Source organism: Plecotus auritus, assembly GCF_963455305.1.
Source record: "Plecotus auritus genome assembly, chromosome: X".
Classification (NCBI taxonomy): Eukaryota; Metazoa; Chordata; class Mammalia; order Chiroptera; family Vespertilionidae; genus Plecotus; species Plecotus auritus.
In genome coordinates, this window is record NC_137784.1 from 16,300,531 (window position 1) to 16,323,132 (window position 22,602).

The window sequence follows — 22,602 nt, forward strand, 5'->3', positions numbered from 1 at the left end:
TGTTTATATTTTTGTCATCTTTTCTAAACTCTCAATGAAGAAACAGTTTTATTCTTGTCCCCAAGCAGTACCTGGCCACATGGTCATTATCTCTAAAAACAATTAATTGTTGGGTGCAGAGAGTTTTATATAGTTGAATAGTTTTCAACTATTCAAGCATCTAGTCCAGGTGTCCTCAAACTACGGCCCGTGGGCCACATGCGGCCCGCCGAGGACATTTATCCAGCCCGCTGGGTGCCACTGCCTGTCCTGCTTAGCAGCCGACTCGTCCCGGGCCCGCAGTGCGCATAGGAATTTGTTCATAGTTTTTTTTTTAAACTATAGTCCGGCCCTCCAACGGTCTGAGGGACAGTGAACTGGCCCCCTGTTTAAAAAGTTTGAGGACCCCTGATCAGTGTGTCCTTTGACCAAGGGGTATACATACTAAGGTACACCACATAAGTTGAGTAATCCCCACCCCATCCCCACTGCTTAACTATTTGGGGTTAGTATAGCCAGTGTATTCTTATTCCTGTGAAATTACTTTTCTAAACAATGTTTTATAGAATCCAGGTATCTTACAACTATATTTACTCAAAGGGAGGTCCACTTTAAATTATGAAATATTTCAGAATTACAAGTGTCAATTTACAAATATTTCAGAGAAGCAAGTATCACCTAGATTTAACAGATCTTAATATTTAATTATATATTTGCTTCATAACATTTTTTGTTTGTGTAAAGAAAGAAAATCTCATAGATCCAGTTAAAGAGTGCCCCTCATTCCATTCCTGTCTTTTCTTTGCCAGAACTAACCACTGTCCCAATTTGAATGTACCAAAAACAAGTATGTATTGCTTTGTGTGTTTTTACTTTACATAAACAGTATCATACTGTTTGTCATTTTCTTCACTTAGCATTGTGTTTTTGAGTTTTAGCCATGTTGTATGTGGATCTAGTTTAGTGATTCTCAAAGTGTGTTCCAGAAGTTCCCAAGGGATCTCTTAAGGTTCTTCCAGCTGCATTCTTCTGTACACTGCATGGGTGCTGTACAAAGGCTATATGATACATGATGTCTTAAATTGAACACAAGCAGTTAAGGGGATCTAGCTGGCTTCTAGTAAGCTTGATTTTTTAAAGAGGCTTGCAAAAATGTAAAATAATGCTATTCTTTTCACTGTTTTTATTTTTTTGAAAATAGTAATGTGTTACTTATGTTGACATAAAGTGGGTTTATTATTTTTTATCAATTTATAAATTATTTTTGAAGTGCCTCAGATTTAATTTCTAATGTAAATATAGATAGAACACACATAAGCAAAAACGTTTTGGAGGTCTCAATTTTTAAGGTTGTGAAAGGGGTCTTGAGACCAAGAAGTTTGAAAACTACTGATCTAATTCATTCATTTTGTTTGTATTTCAATGTATAAATATATTGTGATGATTTATTATGGAGGGACCATTTGGTTTGCAATTTCCTATAATTCCAAACAGTGCTGCAGTGAACATCCTTATACTGTACAGGGTTCTTCTCTCTTGGGATTATAGTAGTAGAATTACTACATTCAGGAATCTGCCTTTGTCACGTTTACTGGGAATTGTCAAATTATGTTCGGTTTGACACTCCCACCAGCTGTGTATGAACCTCTGTTTCTCCAGACCAATGCCAAAAGATTACACTACATACTGTTTTCCAATCTGTTGGGTGTTAAGAATATCTCACAGCTGATTTCATTTTGCATTTCTTAAATTTCTAGTGAGGTTGAGCTCCCCCCCCACACACACACATATTTATTTGCCATTTGAGTTTTCTATGACTTGCTTGTGCCTATCCTTCTTGGTCCATTTTTCAATTGGGTTGTTGTCTTTTTCTCATTGGCTTATGGATAGTTTTATATTCTGAATACTAATAATTTGTAATTATACACATTGAAAATACCATTTCCTAGGCTGTGGCTTATCTTTTAGCTTTGTTTATGGAATATTTTGGGGTTTTTTTTTTGGTATAAGACTTTTTGATGAGAAGGTAGTATTTTTTCCCCCCATTTATGGCTTATGTCCCTCCCTCCCCCTTTAACCTCCAAGGTTATAATAGTGCTATGCTTTTTTATATTTAGGTCATTAATTCATCTGGAACTTTTTTCCTCTATTGTGTGATCTAATTTTTAAAAATTATTTTTATTTTTTTGTTAATCCTCACCTGAGGATATTTTTTCCCCATTGATCTTTAGAGAGAGTAGTAGAAGAAAGGGAGGGAAGGAAAGGAAAAGAGAGCGAGAGAGAGAACATTGATGTGAGAGAGACACATAGATTGGTTGCCTCCCACACGTACCCCAACTGGGCCAGGGAACGAACCTGCAACCCAGGTACATGCCCTTGACTGGGAATCGAACCCATGACCCTTTGGTGTGCAGGCCAATCCTCTAACCATTGAGCACACCGGCCAGGGCTAATTTAAATTTTTAATTTATTTTTAATTTTTATTTATATTTTTTATAGGTTTTAGAGGGAGGGGGGGAGAGAGAGATACCTCAATCATTTACCTCCTACATGCACCCTGACCTTATATTGAACCCACAACCTGGGTATGTGCCCTGACTGGGAATCAAACCTGCCACCTTTTGGTGTACAGGATGACGGTCCAACCAACTGAGCCACACTGGCCAGGGCTAATTTTATCTTTTTAATATGGATTTGCCAAGTAGTTTAGCCTTTCTCCCCACTGATTTATAATGCAACTCCTGAGGTTTATCATATTCTCACAATACACGTATCTGTTTCTAGTTTCTCTCTTCTGGTTTCATTTGTCGACTAAACATATACTATGCCACTCTGATTTAATAATGATTGCTTTATAATTAAATCTTAATATATGTTCTTTTTCTTCAGGTAAAAGCTATTTTCCTTCCTTTGTTTATTTTTGGGTCAATTTGTCAATTTCTATGAAAAACTGTTGGATTTTTATTGTATTTGCATCAAATTTATAGAATAAATATATAGATACAGATAGATATATGCTAAGTAGTAGAGCTGGGATTTGAATCTGGTTGTGCTCTATTGTTTTTCATAAAGTCTTGCTCAACTTTCATCAGATTTTTTTCTAGGTACTGTGTAATTTTTGTTATGAATAGGGTTTTTTTTTAGTTATTTCTATTTAGTATTTAAGCGGATGTAAAGGGAACACTATGGACTTATATGTATTGACATATAACCCCGCTGAACTCTCATATTACCATATTTCATAGATTTTGAGATCCAGTTTCCTCCCTTACATTTTAACATCTCTGAAATCAAAATAGATCTCGAATTGATGGTGTCCTGTAATCAGTGTTGTCCTGGTAGCAGTCATGATATAGTTATTGTTGCCTGCACATGCACAAACTTGATCAAGACTCTTCATTTTGTCATCACTTAAATGAGTATGTGCATTGTTATGTAGTTATTTCATGCCAAACAATACAACCAAAGGGGATGGCGAAGTGGGTGTCTTGACTGGAAAGAAAATCCCAAAGATAATAATGGAGCATTTTAAGAAATGCTGCTTCACTAACACTCTTGGCAGAGGGCAATAGTATCAGGAAAGTTTGAATAGTTTTGAGTAGAAAAGTAATTCATAGGACGCTGAATGTGAAGTTTTAGGAGTACCCTACCAATTTCTTTTGCTTCTATTTTTTTTTATATGCACAAAATACAAAAATATGTCTAAGTCTAAAAGAATTTTCTCTAAGTCTAAAATGAAAATTCTAGATAATAAAGTATGGCATTCCTTTAATTGGCAGTGTTTTTTTCTTAGTTGTATATAAAATAAGGATGCAACTTAAAATTGGTGGTATCTTTAGAATCAATGAAATGTGGGAGCAATAACACTTTATAATTCTTCTGTATTTTCTAGGTAGTTGTGTGTGAATGAGGTTTTATTTTCCATTCATTTTGTCTCCTGTTTCTTTCTTTTTTTTTTGTTAATCCTTACCTGAGGATATTTTTTCCATTGATTTTTAGAGAGAAAGGAAGGTAAGGAGAGGTGTAGAGAGAGAGAATAGAAAGAGAAACAAACATTGTGAGAGAGACACATGGGTTGGTTGCCTCTGGCATGCATCCCGACCTGGGTGGGGATCGAACCTGCAACCCAGGTATGTGCCCTTGACTGGGAATGGAACCCACAACTCTTGGATGTGCGCGCCGATGCTCTAACCATTTAATCACACCGGCCAAGGCTCTTTTTTTTTTTTTTTTTTTTTTAATTGCATTGACTACTGTCTCTAGCACAGTGTTGAATAAAAGCATTGATAACAGGCATTCTTGTCTAGATACTTGAATGGAGTGCTTCTAATATTTTATCATTAAGCATGATATTGTAGTGGGGCTTTTTTTTTTTTGGATGGGGTAGATGTTATTACATCCTCTTATGCTTATTTTAGAGTTTTCATTGTGAACAGAAGTTGATTTTTCTAATGTGTTTGCTGGATTTATTGGTTTGATGGATTGCATAGATTTTCTTTCTTTAAATTAAAATTTAAATTACAGTTGACATTCAATATTGTATTAGTTTCAGTTTGCTATCTTGAAAGGAGGATGTAGATTTTCTATTTTAAATTATCTTTGGATTTCCTGGATTATTGCTATGTACTTTTCCTTTTTCATGTAGGCTTTGTATTATTTTGATAACAAACAAGGTTATGCTAACTTCATAAGATGAGTTTGGCAGTATTTTTTTCTTTTTGAAATAAGTTTTACTTAATACTCTGTTCTTGAAAGTTAGAATTCATCTGTGAAACTGCTGGTGTCTTTTCTGTGAATTGATTTGACTTAAGTTTCTTTCGTGGTGGTAAGTCTTTTTGTCTTTTTTTTTAAATTGATTTGAGAGAGAGAGAAATAAGTTTGTTGTTTCACTTATTTATGCATTTATTGGTTGATTCTTGCATGTGCCTTGACTGGGTGTTGAACTCGCAACCTTAGCATATCAGGATGGTGATGTCTAACCAACTGAGCTATCAGTCCAGAACTTGACTTTTCAGAAAAATGTAACTTTTCAATTATATTGGTATAAGATACAGGTTTCTCTGACTTTAAAATATCTAATTTGATTAATTTGTCCCTCTTTTTTTCAGCACTGCCAGTAACTTGCCTATGTTATTAAGATTTTCAAATAGTTTGCTTCTTTTAAAAATATATTTTTTGTTGATTTCGGAGAGAGGAAGGGAGAGAGAGAAACATCAATGATGAGAGAGACTCATTGATCGGCTGCCTTCAGCATTACCCTCACCCCCATTGGGGATCGAGCCTGCAACCCAGGCATGTGTCCTGACGAGAATCGAACCCTGACTTCCTGGTTCGTGGGTTGACAGCCACACCGGCCGGGCTCAAATAGTTCTTATTGACCCTTTGTGTTTCTGCTCATTTGGTAAGATTTCTTTCCTTCTACTTTATTTGCATTTATTCTAACATTTAAAAAATTTAAGTTGGAGGTTTGACTCATTAGTATTTAATTTGTACTCTTATAAATATGTGCCTTTAAAACTATAAGTTTTCCTTGAACTATTAACTGGTTGTGATGATTTTTATATGAATTGATTTTTATTATTTAGTCCTAAATATATTGTGATTTTCCTATTGCCCATTGAATTATTTAGAACTTTGTTTTAAAATTTATGGGATATTTTTTCCTTTGGTCTCTGACATTTATTTCTAGTTTTATTGCATTATAGTTGGGGAACATTGATATGCAAAAATCAATTGTATTTCTCTATATTAACAACAATTTAAAAATCAAGTTTATTTTTATTTTTTAGAAGTCTTTCTTTAATGTACAAAATGTATGAGTAGAAACAAAAGCAAATTAAACATTATCATATTTGTTTATATCACTATCTAGTTCTTCATATCAACTTTACTATTCAAACAAAAGAAAGCAGGTGGCAATTTAGGGGTTGGGAAAGATACAACAAAGAAAACTTTTCTACCATGTTTATTTTATACTGTGCTCACAGAAATGGCTTCTTTTACTGATCCACTGTGCAGGAATTCATTTGTATATAAAACTGAATCTGCTCAAAAGCTGATGAGACTAGAAATGATGGGCCCGTATCCTGGTGCATTGTCCATACAATTCAAACAATGGTCCATCTACCCGCTTATAATTTTTAGGGACTGCTAACAAGGTTTTCTCTTGAAGTTGAACCAAAAACAACTTAAGTTCCTTTGGCTTTGTAATATGTGCTGTAATATGTGGATACTGAGGACGTTCAAAATTTGGTCTCTACCAGTTACCAAAGCAATCATCAATGGCCCAGTCTTGCAGGACTCCATCTTGGCGACGTAGTATCTCTGTCATTAAGTGTTTTAGTCCTTCAACTTCATCTTCTCCTGGGTTAAGTTCACCATCAGGTAATTTGAAGAAACTTGTTCCCAGTTGTAGCAGTAAAACATGGGGTAGCCAGTGCTCATGTACAATTGGAACCCTTTCTACAGTCCTCATTCCAATTTTATCAGATATCACCCTCATGTGTTGAAATCTGGCTGCAACAGAGCTGTCCTTCTCAGAGAGGTGCTGTTTTATAGCAGAAATATAATTGGTAAGAGGATACAGGTTGATGGTGTGCTCCAAGGTGAGGGGCTTGGTCTCCTGGATGTGCTTGTTGCCCAACTGGTCAAAACCCTAACGGGATTTTATTAACCAGTCACCCCAATAAATTCAATTAAAAAAAAAAAAAAACAACAGGATTTTTTTTTTGGTAGACCAGTTCTCAAGTTTATATGGAATTAATGCCGCTGATGTTCAGTGGAGCTGATATTCAATGGAGCATGCCCATTATTGGTCATGTAAGAAGCAGGTGTACTGTAAACCAGCCCCTTGCATTGTCCAGCCTGTTATTTAAAAAAAAAAAATGGTTAAAGGATTGCCTTGGCCGGTGTGGCTCAATGGTAGAGCATGGGCCCACTCACCGAGGCGTTGTGGGTTCGATTCCTGGTCAGGGGCACGGACCTGGGTTGCTGGTTTGATCTCTGACCCCAGTGGAGGGCCATGTGGGAGGCAACCAATTGATATGTCTCTCTCCCTCCCCTCTTCCACTCTCTAAAAATATCCTTGGGTAAGGATTAACAACAACAAAAAAAATTTAAGGATTTATTAAGTTATAGGTACAAAACATACTGCTTAACTGCATTAGCAAAAGATCAATGTATAAGCACTCCATAATTCTGCAGTTTTCAATTTAAAATTTTTATAGTTGTTGAAAAGCTTGAAATTACATTCTTGCCAGTATTTATGATGTACAGAAAACATTGTTAGTGTCAGCACTGAGTTTATAGAACCTTACAGACCCAAAGTAATATATTTAGGAAAAACAGTAATAGGAAGCATGTGTTCATGTAGGTCAGTGGTAGGCAAACTCATTAGTCAACAGAGCCAAATATCAACAGTACAACGATTGAAATTTCTTTTGAGAGCCAAATTTTTTAAACTTCTTCTAACGCCACTTCTTCAAAATAGACTCGCCCAGGCCGTGGTATTTTGTGGAAGAGCCACACTCAAGGGGCCAAAGAGCTGCATGTGGCTTGCGAGCCGCAGTTTGCCCACCACTGATGTAGGTGAGGGGAAGACTAGGGATCAGTATTAGTTAAGTTACTATGTTGGTGATTTGGCAAGAGAGTAATTTAAAGAAGTTTTATAATTTAAGGATATTTAAAAGTTTAAAAACTGTAAATGCTGCATTACATGAATTTTACAAGTAGTGCTAGAAAACTAAAGAAAGCACTTATAAGCTTGAATAGAATAACATAAAAGCGAGAATACTTTAAAAAAAACCCACCCATAATTCTGCATTATCAGAGAGGTTTTTTAATACGAGGAGACACATTGCTCATTACGGAGTTCAATAAGATACCGACCTTTCTTCATCATGTACTGCATTTGCCAGAAATTACCCTTTTAAAAAGTTTTCCCCTGATAGTTTTATTTAGTTTATATCGGTTACAATGTAGTCTAAATTAATCTCCATTTCATATTATGTCAAAACACTGTCTTCATCCTTTGATCACACCAAGTGCTTCAAACACTCCACTCCTTTACACCTGCAACTAAAGGCGAATATTTCATTAGAGGAAACATATAAATAGGATTTCTGTTCATAATCTCAACAAAAGTTACTAAACTATTTTTTTTAAATTTCACTATAAAATCAAAGCATGATCCAAAGAGTTGAGTTATACATTATGATATACAGAATGTTATATGATGAACATGGATTGGTAAATTATTGAGTGCATTAAATAGCAACATTTCATTAAGGAGGCTATACTGCTTTACTTAAGAAAAACTAGTTAGAAAGTGTATGCAGTTCCTAATATCAAGCTACAATCTTAAGCAAAGGCATTGAAAGGTTTAGTGTTCATAGAATATTAATGCAACTAAATTCAGAGGGTGTTTTGGCAACTTTTAATCTGAGCACGAATAGGGGCTTTGGAAAAATAAGGCTTTAAGTAGGCTTGTCATTTTAGGACCAAATTTTAATGTGTTCACCCAAATTGTTAGATTTTTTTCTACTTGTTTGTCTTCAGATTCAACTGGTCTCTGACCTCGGATCCTGCAGCAAAGTCAGGAGCACCCTTACTTTTATCACAATCCTTAGAATCTTCTGAGTAGACGCCATTCTAAGAACATTGGTTTCATTCTGATTGTCAGAGGAATTACTTCTAACCCCACTGGGGTTTCAAAGTTAAGTATAGTCATCTCTGCTTGGAAGTACAGAACATGTTTTTATCTGATTTGAGTTTTTATAGTGACAAAACGGAAGGAAAAATAACGCATCAAAATGGTTTGTTGAATACTTACTGATCACCTAAGTCAAAATAAGGTAAGGGCTCTGGCCGGTGTGGCTCAATTGGCTGAGTGTCCTCCCATGCACTGAGAGATCACCTTTTAGATTCCTGGTCAGGGCACATGCTCAGGTTTTGGGCTGGATCCCCAGTAGGGGGCTTGCAGGAGGCAGCCAATCGGTGTCCCCTCCCCCCCTTCTTTTCTCTCTCTAAAATCAATATAAATATATTAAAAAATAAGGTGAGGAGACACCCTCTATTTGGGCTATAATATCTGTTAGGAAATGGGTATGATGTTCAATGATGGGAATATAGCAAATAGGTCTATCACGGTACTTGGGTGAATTTTTTAGAGCACATTTAATATTGGGGAACTGCTGAAGCTTTCTGAGCAGGGGACTGCCATGATCAAAGCAGTGCTTTGAAGGATTAGACTGCCTCAGTACTTGGCACCAGCCCGTACTTGTAGTAAGGTTCCTAGTCATTGGTTGTGGGAGTGGCAGAAAAATGAAAGGCCAGTTGAGAGGTTATTTTTGTCCCCTGGGATAAGGAAATATGAAGCTGAGAGTAAACGGTGACAGTGGGAATTAAAAAAAAGGGTGAGGGGATAGATTCCTGAGAAGTTGTGGAAAAGGAATGAATAAGGTCTACAACCTGACTGAATATAAGCAGAGAAGGAAAAATCCATAGTGGTCATGTCAGGAGAAGCAGGGCTTTATCCCGATGAAAATATTCAGCAGACAGTCTGGTGGAAGTGTCAGGTGCTAGCCTGAGTATGTGTGTTTGGGGAATCACCTTTGTGTAAATGGTAGTTGAAACCTTGGAATAAAGAGGAAGCAGAAAACAAAAGGGCTGAGTGCATCACCCTGGGCAAGGCTACAATAATGGATGAGGGGAGGCAGAGTAAATAGCAGCTGGGAAGGTGGGAAGAGAATTAGAACTCAGTTTAAAGAAACTGAGGAAGGAGAGAATTTCAAAATTGAGGGGATTAATTATCTGTCCAACCCAAGTAGAGAAAAGCTAAGGAGGATTGTGCAGGTTGAGAATTCTTAGAGCTGATGGGGTTGGGTTTATGAAGGGGAATTGGGAAGAGAGGCATTTAATACATTAATGCTGTGGTCGGCAAACTGCGGCTCGCGAGCCACATGTGGCTCTTTGGCCCCTTGAGTGTTGTGGCTCTTCCACAAAATACCACGGCCTGGGCGAGTCTATTTTGAAGAAGTGGCGTTAGAAGTTGTTTAAGTTTAAAAAATTTGGCTCTCAAAAGAAATTTCAATCGTTGTACTGTTGATATTTGGCTCTGTTGACTAATGAGTTTTGCCGACCACTGCATTAATGAATTGCATTTATTGCCTTCTTAATTGGCTTAATTTCATTTTAGTAGTCTATCATTATGCTTAGAAGCTTAATTCACGTTTATCATTTTGTAATTACATTTTTTAAAGGTGAAAAAGAATTATGGCCAGAGGTGATTTTGGTGGGGAGAGAGTAGTGACAACTTAGCATATACCCTTTCCGTTTTTCATAGTTGAAAATGTTTTTCTTTATTGGTCCTTTTAATTTGAAGCAGTTTGAATAAATAACATGAAACATGCTCTTTCTTGAAAATAAATAGAATATGTCTCAGTTTACATGTCGAAAATCCAATTATTAATATTAATTGAGTTTCTCATGGATATTTCTTTAAGGAATATATACACAAACACACATATGTTTTAGCATTTGAAAAGCATATGTAAATAACCATGGTTTATAGCAAACAAGTACAGTCAGAAAAAAAGGAAATAGGATAAATTGCTGTGGAATTCAGAGGAGAGAGAGATTTTCAGCTTTTTCTTTTTTGGTGAGGAGGGGATTTGGGGGAAAGGCTCAAGCAAGATGATAGGGGAAAGGTGTTCCATCTAGGTAGAAGAAACCCTGAGTCAAATATAGAGTTTGGGGTCTTATGTGGGGACATTGGGCATTTTTGTTTGGCTGAAATGTGTGCGTGTCATGGTGCAGGGAGGTGCTTGAAAGAAAGTTAGGGAAGATGATGGAAAGATAGTTTAGTCCCCAGACTTAGAAGATGGCAGGAGCCATTAAACATTTTTCTTTTAACAGGAATGACATCACCTAGCTGATGCATCATAAAAATGACTCCTGTCATTTGAAATTTTAATAAGTGTGCAGAGCTTATGTTATCAACAAAAAATGATAAAGGTAACAGAAAGATGTGTCTAATAGTACCATTTAGGTTGGATTAGAAAGTGAAAATGTAGATAGAGATAAGGAAACCAATGAAGGGGAGGAGATTTATGCAATACTTACAATATGAGTAAACCACAATCTTCGATGTCTGCTCTTTTGAAACAGTCATTAGTATTAAGTAGTATATTATTTTATGGACTAAGTTCTTTTTGTTGTAAGTTTAGGCTTAAGTAGAAAAGGGAGCATTGAGGTCATTGGGATGTCTTGCACAAACTCAAGGCAGACAAGGTTCTGTAGCTGGACCTCAGAAAGTTCTAGAGCCAGGAGCTAAAAAAATACTGGTAAGCCTCCCTTCCTTGTTCTCTCTACTCTGTTTCTGAGGGCATTCACTGGATTCTTTTTCATTTGTAAACTTTATCTCACTAGTCTAAGCCGAAGTTGGGAAAGGGCCTTTCTCAGCTGCTATATAATAGCTACCAGGAAAGAGACTGAGTGACCCTTGCTCATGGTTTTAGTTCTCAGGGACAGGACTTTGATTTTATTGTGCTCAAAGATGAACTTATTTTTATCATTTTATAGCTAGTGCCAATCAACTACATGGCCAGGAGAGTGTAAGTACACTGTGGGAATTTACTTCTCTAGATCAGAAGGTTAGTTAAGAGATGTCATTATAAGTTAGGCAGAAATCCCAAATGGTGTTTACTATAATTATGCACTTTGAGTTTTTACTGATCTTTTATGTATTGGTTGAAAGTAGACTACATTAAATTTAGAGAAGTAATATGAAAATCGTGCAGAAATTTCCCCCAGTAAGGTACAGAGTGTGTTTAAGTTGAACCTTAATGAAACCAGTTACCCTTGTGGGAGTGTGGGGTGTATGGACTGAGAGGAGACAAGTGCTGGGCTGATGGAAATGTTCTATTATCTTGATCTGGGTAGTATAGTGATTACACAGGTTTAAAAGCATGTGTCAAAATTAATCAAAATGTATGCAGTTGATGTATGCAAGTAGTATCTCAAGCAAAAAGTATAGGCAAAGTTGACTTGTTTGATTTCTCTACCTTGCCTTGTCTTATAGATGTCTATTATCATTGGAAATCAATTAAGTTCCCTTTTATTTTAGATAGATGTGTGTTTTGTTTTGTTTTTTAAATCCTTCCCGAGGAGAGAGTGGACGGGAGGGGAAGATGTGGTGGTGGTGGTGGGGGGGGGCATTGATGTGAGAGAGACTCATCGATTGGTTGCCTCCTATTTGCCCCTGACCAGGAGCTAGGGATTGAACCTTCAACTCAGGTATGTTCCTTTGACCAGGAATCAAACCCACAACCCTTTGGTCCAAGGGCCAACACTCTAACCACTGTGCAAAACCGTCCAGGGCTAAGTAGATATGTTTTTGATAGATGTTCATCTGTGACATACTTTTGAGTGTTTCAGAAATGTAAATATGCATTTTAAATACATGGTATAATAAAAGTAATACTTGGTTTACTTTTTTCCCTAATTTAGGAGCTGTGACTGATGAAAATTAAAGGCCATGGATGAAGATGGACTTGAATTACAACCACAAGAGCCAAACTCATTTTTTGCTGCAACAGGTATGACTACTTGGGTTGCTCTATTTTCCACCTACCAGATTTGGAGTTGGTTGTCGAGTGGACAAATTGCTAGACTCTCACATTGATATTCACACTTTGGTATCTTGTGTCAAGTCTACAAATATTAAAGTGAGCACATTATTCTCCTCAAAAATTTGGCTCCCTTACAACCAACTCTTATATTTTTGTCAGTAACAGCAGTAGTATCAAAACCTCAGTGTTATCCTCAGTTACTCTCATCTTGCCCAGTTAGAGCACTAAGTCCTGTTGCTTCTCTCTTTGAAAATGTTGCTAATATTTACTTCCTACCACATAGACAGGCTCTATCATCTCATTCCTAGTCTGTAATAACTTTGAAGTTATTCTTTTTCTTGCCCTTAGTCTCTCTTTTTTAAAAAAGAAATATTTTTATTGATTTTAAAGAGGGAGGGAGGGAGGGAGAGTGAGAAATCAATGTGAGAGAGCCACATCGACTGGTTGCCTCTCACATATATGGCCCAACCAGGGAGCAAACCTGCAGCTCAGGTATGTGCCTTTGACTGGGAATCGAACCTGAGACCCTTTGACACTCTTAACTACTAAGCAACACAGACCAGAGTGAATTAGCAACCTTTTGGTGCACAGGATGACGCTCAACCAACTGAGCCACATACCGGCTAGGGCCTTAGTCTCTTTTATATAGTCCCCCAGCCAGAGTACTCATCATAAAATAACACATGGATCATGTAATTTCTTTGTTTTCCATTACCCAGCAGTTAAATTATAAACCTCAGGCCCTCCACATTCTGACCCCATCCTACTTTTACAACCCTATCTTTCACAGGTTGAGAAGAGGAGCCTTTTGCTTCAGGGAGACAGTCTTACCCCACTCTCCAAATTGTACAAGGAAAATTAAATTCATGACGTTTTAAAAATAGAAAAAAATTATTCACAATTTTAGGTTATCCATCGTTCCAATTATATAACATCGTAAAGTGATTACACTAGGTTTTATGATATAAGGTGGTTTTATATCACACTAGCTAGCTACCCTTATAAATAAAATATTAATGAGTTTTCCATTGGGCTTAAAATGATCATATTGCAGAATATTAAAGAAGTAGCAATTAACTATATCAGGAAATTCAATATTAATGGTTTTTAATTTTAACTTCTTTAATCTCCAAATCCAGTGTGTGTATGTGTTGGAGGGGTATGTTTATTTTTCTTAACAATTTGGAACAGTCTTTGACTAAAGTTTGGTAATTTTAGTTTGATAGTAATAAATGCAGTTATAATTCTTCTTTTATTAGAACATGTATAATTAATGTGCTTGAAAGAGAAAGAAGCTCTTTGAGGAAAAATGTACGGTATTTGCTAGCTTAATCTTGTCATGAGCAATTCTGGGTCATGGGCTAAGTGGTAGATTGAAGGGCTACTTCATTTTAGCCCTGGTTCTTAACACTTATGGTGTTTGTTTATCTTTGAGCAAGTCACTTAATCTGCCAGGGCCTCCATTTTCATTTGTCCTAATAATAATGAAACCTCTCATTACAGTTTTTCAGAATACTTCCCATACATTTCCCATTTGATCATCACAACAGTCCTGTGAGGTATGCATGGCAGATACTACTATCCTCATTTTACTGATGAGGAAACCGAAACTCAGAGGTTAAATGACTTGCCCAAGGTCACAAAACTAATAAGTGTCCAAACCCTGTTCTCTGGTTTAGAGTTTTTAACTATTGCTCTTGCCACTAAATGCTTTCATCTTTATATCTGCAAAATGGAGATTATAGTGATCTATTGCTTGATGTTGATATTAGAATATTGAAAACAAAGGAGTATAAAAGCACTTAGTAGAAGTTCTATAGAAAATAAAGCAAACATTTTTTATTATTTATAGATGTAATTAAAATAGCCATTAATTGGCTTCAAGATTGCCTACATTTTAAAGGTTCTTTGGCCTTTGTTGATCATTTGTGTTTGTTAAACAAAACCATGTGTCTCTCTGAGGGCCTGGCCAGTGATACACAGTCATTGAGTTAGGCAGCCGCTTGGATTCAGCCTGATCTGAGTCACATCCAGAATCACTAATTAAATTAATTGCTTTTTAACTAAGATTTTTATAAGACCTCATTTGCTTTTCTCTGGACCAGGAGCCAAGATACCAGATTTGTTTTATTTTATGTTATGTGTTTTGACAAGGATATCTGATTTGGAGTCCCATTTGTGGCATTTATTCAGAGTAATATTTACTGAGCACCATAATCTGTACAAACGGTGTGATCTTGGTGACGTCATTTAATCTCACTGGGCTTTAATTGATTCATCCCTGTACCTTTATTCTTAACTGCAGAGTGGACTGGAGTAGTGTTTCTTATACTCTGAGGAACTGCCTGGGGCATTAGGGTATGGGGCGATGCAAGGAGGCTGGATGGAGGCAGAGTACCCTGGTGAAGTTGGGGCAGGCCCCGCTCCAACTAACCTCACCCTCTGCTGCTCCAGAGCAGTGGCACTTTTATTCATCTTATCTATTCACAGAGGCTCCTTAACTAGTTGCCTTTCCTCTAGCTGTGGCCTTGTAGCTGTCTTTCCCCCGCCCCATTGTTGACACTATTACAGATGTCCCCCATTTTACCCACTTTGCCCCCCTCCACCCAGCCCCCGCCCTAGCCCTCTTTTATTTATGCCCCAGTCCTCTCATATCTTAGATTCAGAGGATAATTTCTAAGTTTTCATAGTCATAAATGTAGGATATTGATGAGATATTATATCAGAACAAAGGGGGAAAGAGGAGAAAAATGGAAGGGAAATAAGAGAAATACATGGGAGAGATGGAAAGAAGATAAAGTATTAGTTGAGGGAGAGATGGAGCAAGATGAAAGATGAAAAACACATATAATAAAGGAAAATGGTATATTTGCCACCTGAAGTTGCTTTACTTACTAATTTTGATAATATCCCTTAAGTACCTATGCATATGGATTTAATTTTAGTGAGCCTAGAATTTTACTTTCATGAACATTTTTATTTTGTGACTGCCTCAATTGCTTGATTTTTCTATTACCTATTAATTGATTTGGGATGAATATAAAAGTTCTCATTTCTGATATTCAAAAATAGATTCCCTTTTAATTTTTTTAATCTATCTGAATGTTTGAGAAAACTGAGGAGCTAGTCTGTTTTCCTGGTAGGAATTAAATAACATTTACATTAGCTGAGGTAGTCATACATGCCTACCTGAAATTGTGCTTTTAAATTTATTTTTTTTTAAGGAACTGATGCTGCACACATGGATGGTGATCAAATTGTTGTGGAAGTTCAAGAAACCGTTTTTGTTTCAGATGTTGTGGATTCAGACATAACTGTGCATAACTTTGTTCCTGATGACCCAGACTCAGTTGTAATCCAAGATGTTATCGAGGACGTTGTTATAGAAGATGTTCAGTGCCCAGATATCATGGAAGAAGCAGATGTATCTGAAACGGTCATCATTCCTGAGCAAGTGCTGGACTCAGATGTAACTGAAGAAGTTTCTTTAGAACATTGCACAGTCCCAGATGATGTTTTAGCTTCCGATATTACTTCATCAATGTCTATACCAGAACACGTCTTGACAAGTGAATCTATACATGTGTCTGACGTTGGACACGTTGAACATGTGGTTCATGATAGTGTAGTTGAGGCAGAAATTGTCACTGATCCTCTGACAACGGATGTAGTTTCAGAAGAAGTATTGGTAGCAGATTGTGCCTCGGAAGCAGTCATAGATGCCAATGGGATCCCCGTGGACCAGCAAGATGATGACAAGAACAACTGTGAGGACTACCTTATGATTTCCTGTAAGTCTTGGGGTACAGTGATTCTCAAAGTTATTTTTGAAGGCTGTCTTTCCTAACTTACATCAGAGATGAAAATTTCTTGACTTCTATAAAAGTAAATTTCATAGACCTTCCTGCATTGTTGTTTCAATTTGGAGCCTGTAAGATAACTCAAAATTAAGAAAAGTAAAATTGTACAGATTAAAGCATCATTTCTCTCTTATAAGGACACAATAGAAAGATGAAATTTCTTCAGTCTAGAAAGACAAAGATGAAAAGGAATAGAACTGAACTTTGTGAAATCATGAAGGATGTGATTAGGCTGTTACCAGCCTTAATTAGAATTAGAAACCCTATTGAAACATAAAAGGAGTTTAAATTGGAAAAAAATGTATAACCAAACTACTTATATTCTTGTATATGCATGTATGTTAGTACTTATGTAATACTTATATGCTTATGTAAAATACTAATTATATAACAGATAGCATGGAAAAAGGCTCTGGTATAGCATTGAAACAAATGATTCTAAAACATGATTTCAAGTATGATGGACTCAGATTATTGAAAAAAAATAAGGTGTTTTGGAGCACACCTCTAAATGTTTAACTTAACATCTGGGAGGATAACTGTGTCTTCTTACACATATTTCTTGGTACTGCTTTCAGAGATCAAGCCCTCAGTTGGCTAGACCACAGCTCTGACCCAGTATGGAAATTAGTATGCCTTTAGGAACTAAACATCATATAAATAAAGACCCACTATTTTTTAAAATATATTTTTATTGATTTCAGAGAGGAAGAGAGAGAAACATCAGTGATGAAGGAGAATCATTGATCGGCTGCCTCCTGGCATGCCCCCTACTGGGGATTGATACTGCAACCTAGGCATGTGCCCTTGACCAGAATCGAACCTGGGATCATTTAGTCCGCAGGCTGATGCTCTATCCACTGAGCCAAACCAGCTAGAGCTGTGGTCGGCAAACTGCGGCTCGCGAGCCACGTGCGGCTCTTTGGCCCCTTGAGTTTTTAGCAAAGGCCAGCTTAGGAGTGCCCTAATTAAGTTACTAACAATGTACCTACCTATATAGTTTAAGTTTAAAAAATTTGGCTCTCAAAAGAAATTTCAGTCGTTGTACTGTTGATATTTGGCTCTGTTGACTAATGAGTTTGCCGACCACTGGGCTAGAGCAAGACCCACTATTTAAAAAAAATTTTTTTTAATTGATTTCAGAGAGGCAGGAGGGGGGAGGGAGAGAGAGAGAGAGAGAGAGAGAGAGAGAGAGAGAAAGAAAGAAATATCAGTGATGAGAGAATCATGGATCGGCTACCTCCTGCACACTCCCTACTGGGGACTGAGCCTACAACCTGGGCATATGCCCTGACCAGGGAACCGAACCTCGACCTCCTGATTCATACATAGGTCAGTGCTCAACCACTGAGCAATGCTGGCTGGGCTAAATTACATTTAGACCTTTGATCCATTTTGAGTTTATTTTTATATATGGTGTGAGGTCAGGAGCTAACTTTACTCTCTCTGGCACATAGATATTCAGTTGTCACAGCACCATTTGTTGAAATGGTGTTCTTTACTCATCCTATCTAATAAAATTATTATTAGTAGTAATATGTATAATATGCAAATTGACCATCACTCCAAACACACAAGATGGCCACCCCCATGTGGTCAAAGATGGCTGCCTCTATGTGGACACAAGATGGCCACCACAAGATGGCCTACAGGGGAGGGTAGTTGTGGGCAATCAGGCCAGCAGGGGAGGGCAGTTAGGGGTGACCAGGCCAGCAGAGCAGAGCAGTTGGGGGAGACCAGGCCAGCAGGGGAGGGCAGTTGGGAGGGACCAGGCCTGCAAGGGAGGACAGTTGGGGGGGGGACCCAGGCCTGCAGGGGGGCAGTTGAGTGGGGACCAGGCCTGCAGGGGAGGGCAGTTAGGGGTGACCGGGCTGGCAGAGGAGGGGAGTTGGGGGAGACCAGGCCTGCAGGGGAGGGCAGTTGGGGGCAACCAGGCCTGCAGGGGAGGACAGTTGTGGGGGGGACCAGGCCTGCAGGGGAGGGCAGTTACGGGGTGTCCAGGCCTGCAGGGGAGGGCAGTTGGGGGGGGGGACCAGGCCTGCAGGGGAGGACAGTTAGAGATGACCAGGCTGGCAGGGGAGGGCAGTTAGGGGCAATTGGGCTGGCAAGGGAGCAGTTAGGCTTCGATCAGGCTGGCAGGGGAGTGGTTAGGGGGTGGTCAGGCTGGCAGGCAGAAGCGGTTAGGGGCAATCAGGCAGGCAGGCGAGCAGTTGGGAGCCAGCAGTCCGGGATTGGGCCTAAACGAGCAGTCGGACATCCCTCGAGGGGTCCCAGATTGGAGAGGGTGCAGGCTGGGCCGGGGGACCCTCCCCCCCGCCCCCCGCGCCGTGCACCAGGCCTCTAGTTATTGAATATTCTTGGTACTCTTATTGAAACACATGCATTAAAATTTTATCTACTGATTTTTTTATGGAGAGAGGAAGGGAGACAGAGACATCAATTTGTTGTTCTACTTACTTATGCATTCAGTGGTTGGTTCTTATATGTGCCCTGACCAGGGATGGAACCTGTAACCTTGGTGTATCAGGATGACGCTCTAACCAGCTGAGCTACCCAGCAAGGGTCTTAATTGAAAATAATTGATAGTAAACGTGAGGGGATAATTTCTGGACTCTTAATTCTGTTCCACGGATCTGCCCACCCTTATACTAGTTTTATGCTGTCAGGAGTGGGTAGTGAATTTGCAAAATTTATTACCCTAAATATTAAAGTCTAAAACTTAAAGTCCAGGCAAAAATGCATAGTTCAGTTTTAAAAGGATTAGCAGAATTAATAAGCAGTGGCAACATAATGCATTCTTATGGAAGACTAGGGTACTTGGATATGTGTGCCTACCTTTTATAGTAACATCAAAGGAAACAACTAATATGCCTCTGGAGCATGGGGTTCCCTTCTGCCAAAAACCTTGGCCAGAGAGCCTCTATTCTAATATAAACCAATATGATGCTTCATTCTAATACACATTTTAATAAAATATTGCTTTATTTTAAAGTTTTTAAAAAGACATTAAAAATTATAGCAAATAAATATTTTTTTGTTGTTAATCCTCACCTGAGGTTATTTTTCCCATTGATTTTTTTAGAGAGAGAGAGGAATGGAGGGGGAGGGAGGGAGGGTGGAAGAGAGAGAGAGAGAGAAACATTGATGTGAGAGAGAGAGACATCGATTGGTTGCCTCCTGAATGCGCCCCAAGTTGGGTGGGGATCAAACCTGCAACCCAGGTACATGTTCTTGATCGGAATCAAACCCATGATCCTTCGGTGTGTGGCCGACGCTCTAACCACTGTGTCATGCCAGCCAGGGCTATAGCAAATAATTTAAGCTTAGAACCTTTTAAACTAGTTTGGTTAAATGAAAGTATGTCACCATTTTTAACATGTTGATTATAAAATTGGAAATTTTTCTTTGTACAGACCATAACTTGAATAAAACTTTTGATGACAGTACTATATCTGTGATCTCTCCATTTAGTTTTTATATTCTAAGGCCAATGACTTTTTCATTAGGATAAAATTGTGTTCAAAACACTATTTTCTACAATATGCAACTGCTTTTATAAAAGCTGAATGTTAATAAAATCATTAGATTGTTTAGTTCTTAACTAATGCTTATTAAACTTTTTGTCTGGTGGCATATATATAATTTAAGTCCATTTGAATTAATATATCAAAGGAAGAGCTCAGGTGGTAATGTGTGCTGAATGCTTTCAGACTCATCAGATCCATCTTCTAATGATCCTTGAGTCAATTGACATTTTTATCAGAAGATGTAATTAAGTTTAATTTGGTGAGGTTTGTTGTTAATAAAGCTATCTTTTCAGGGGAGAAATGTTTAGGATTGTTGTCATTATGGCCAATTTTTAAATTTTTTGAAACAAGATTTTTTATCCCAAGAAATATTATTCAGTTGGAGATTTGTAACAAGTTGGTAATAATAAAAATAGGTAATAGTAAACCTTTAATAAATAGTATCTGTGTTCCAAAACATATACATACATATATATATATATATATATATATATATATATATATATATATATATCAATCATACATATACACACACACACATTTATTCCTTACAACAACCCTATAATGTTGGTGTTAATCACCATTTTACAGCTTGGGTAACTGAGGCTCAGTTTATGTAACTTGTCCAAGGTTATACATCCAGTTAGCATTAGGGTGAAGATTTGAAATCAGATGTTTTATTCCAGCCCTGGCTGGTTTGGTTCAGTGGTAAGGGCGTCTGCCTGCAGACTGAAGGGTCATGGGTTCGATTCTCGTCAAGGTACCTCAGTTGCAGGCTCAATCCCTGCGCATGGGGGAGGCAACCAGTCGGTGTTGTGTCTCTCACATCGATGTTTCTCTCTCTTCCCCCCCCCCCCCCACACCCACTTTCTCTAAAAAAAATCAATGGGAAAAGTTTTATTCCAGTGTTCACTAAAAAAAAAAACAAAAAAAAAAAAACAGAAGAAGAAGAAGAAAACAAAAGCAAGGAAAAAAACTAAAATAAATAAAATAAAGGAAAAAAAGTATCTACTCCACTCTCATATTGTCTTTTTTTGGTCTGTGTATGTGTTTATATGTATGTGTGTGTAAAGTTAATACTATAACGCAGTAGAGTTTGGCATAAATAGTGATTATTAGTGAATGGAGGAGGCAAATTGAATTTCAGTGATTATTAAAATTTACAATATTCATGAATACCCAATTTTAGCAATGTTAGGAAATAATTTGGGGAGGAGGCTTAAACATTTTCTTACTCCTTAATAGCAGAAGCCACCCGGACAACCTCTACACCCTATTCCCTTGTTGTTCTACCTAAAAAATTTATTTTATTTTTCAAATTTATGTATAAGAAAAAGGAATCATATCTAAACGATTATTTTTACTCTTGCCTATGTTTACTTTTCTTATGTCTTCATTCAGTAACATTTATTAATCAGCCATGATAAGCTAGGAATCTTGTTAGCTATTAGAGATAAACAGTGAAAGTTTCTGGCTTTTTAAGAGTTCACAGTCTTGGAGAGAAGACAGACAGAAACAGGTAGTTATATAGTTGAGTGTGAAAAGATATATAACTAGATATACAAAGTATTTTGGAAGCACTAAGGGAGAAAATGTTGAGAATTTTGGTACACTTGAATGAGCTAAATGCTGTGAAAACATAAACCAAAAGTTCTGTGGGAGCTTGGTTGAAGATATAACTAAATTTATTTCATATCTCCTCCTATTCATTTTCCTCCCTCTATTTTGAAGCAAGTCCCACATATTTCTTTCATAAGTATTTATATAAGACAGGGATTATTATATTTTTTAAACATAATTTGGGATGAATTCAATTTGAAGGATGAATAAAATGTTCAATGGGTACCTGAGGAGGGAGGAATGGCAGAGAACATATTTAAAGGCATGGAAATGTGGAAGGTCTTTGAGTGTTCAGAGACTTTTTCTTTGGAGTGCAAATGTCTTTAATGAAGAGAATGGAGGAAATGATGAGAAGTAAGAGTGGCAAAATTGGGCACAAATCATAAAGGCCTTTGAATACAATAAGTTTGCTTTACCTTTCTGATGTGGGGAGCTATTAGCGTTGTAAGCCGATTAATAATAATATGCTTAGGGTTATAGTTTACAAAAGTAATCTTAGTGGCAATATTGAGAGCAGACAAGGGAAGAGTAAAATTAGAAACAAAAAGTACTCTATGAGAGATGGTTGTAGTAGACCAGGTAAGAAACAGACGATGATAGTTTGAAATGAGGTTCTATCAGTAGAGTTTGGCAGAAAGTACTTCATGACATATTTAGGAAGTGGAATTTGGATTAAAGTTAGGGTGGAGGAAGGAGGTGGAGGGTTTGAAGCTCCCTTCCTGGTTTCTGGCTTGTGCATCTGGGCAGATGGCAAACCAATTACTAGAGGAGGAATACATTTAGACATGCTAGAGATCTGTCTACAGGATTGCTGCATGCAGCTGTCAGCTGTCCAGCTATAGTGTGAATGGCACCCTTGCAGATGTGGAGCCTAATGGCCCTGGCCTTCTAGTTTAGGTGTTTTGACCATTTGGTCTGATATCAGCTCCTAATTAAGCACAACTTTGGTCATAGTAGATATCCAATAAAAAGTGGTTCAGGGAATGA

The 22,602-nt window shown here is 37.6% G+C and overlaps 1 protein-coding gene and 1 pseudogene across 8 annotated transcripts in view; one reads left to right on the plus strand and one right to left on the minus strand.

Annotated features, from left to right (window-relative positions):
* Positions 1–22,602, plus strand: part of ZFX (zinc finger protein X-linked) — a 78,164-nt gene that overhangs the window by 43,198 nt on the left and 12,364 nt on the right. For 4 of the 7 annotated variants that reach the window (XM_080651893.1, XM_080651898.1, XM_080651892.1 and 1 more), the window contains exons 2-3: positions 12,487–12,575; positions 15,833–16,399. In XM_080651893.1, coding sequence (XP_080508019.1) covers positions 12,515–12,575; positions 15,833–16,399 — 628 coding nt within the window. In that variant the 5' untranslated portion in view covers positions 12,487–12,514. Of the gene's footprint in view, positions 1–5,087; positions 5,381–8,535; positions 8,698–12,486; positions 12,576–14,111; positions 14,168–15,832; positions 16,400–22,602 lie in introns of all 7 variants that reach the window. The other 3 variants (XM_080651897.1, XM_080651896.1, XM_080651894.1) reach the window with 2 other exon arrangements.
* On the minus strand, positions 6,002–8,627 carry LOC308239510 (cleavage and polyadenylation specificity factor subunit 5-like; annotated as a pseudogene). Its single transcript has 2 exons — positions 8,589–8,627; positions 6,002–6,634 (listed from the first exon to the last, which is right to left on the minus strand). The product of its transcript is annotated as a cleavage and polyadenylation specificity factor subunit 5-like (transcript).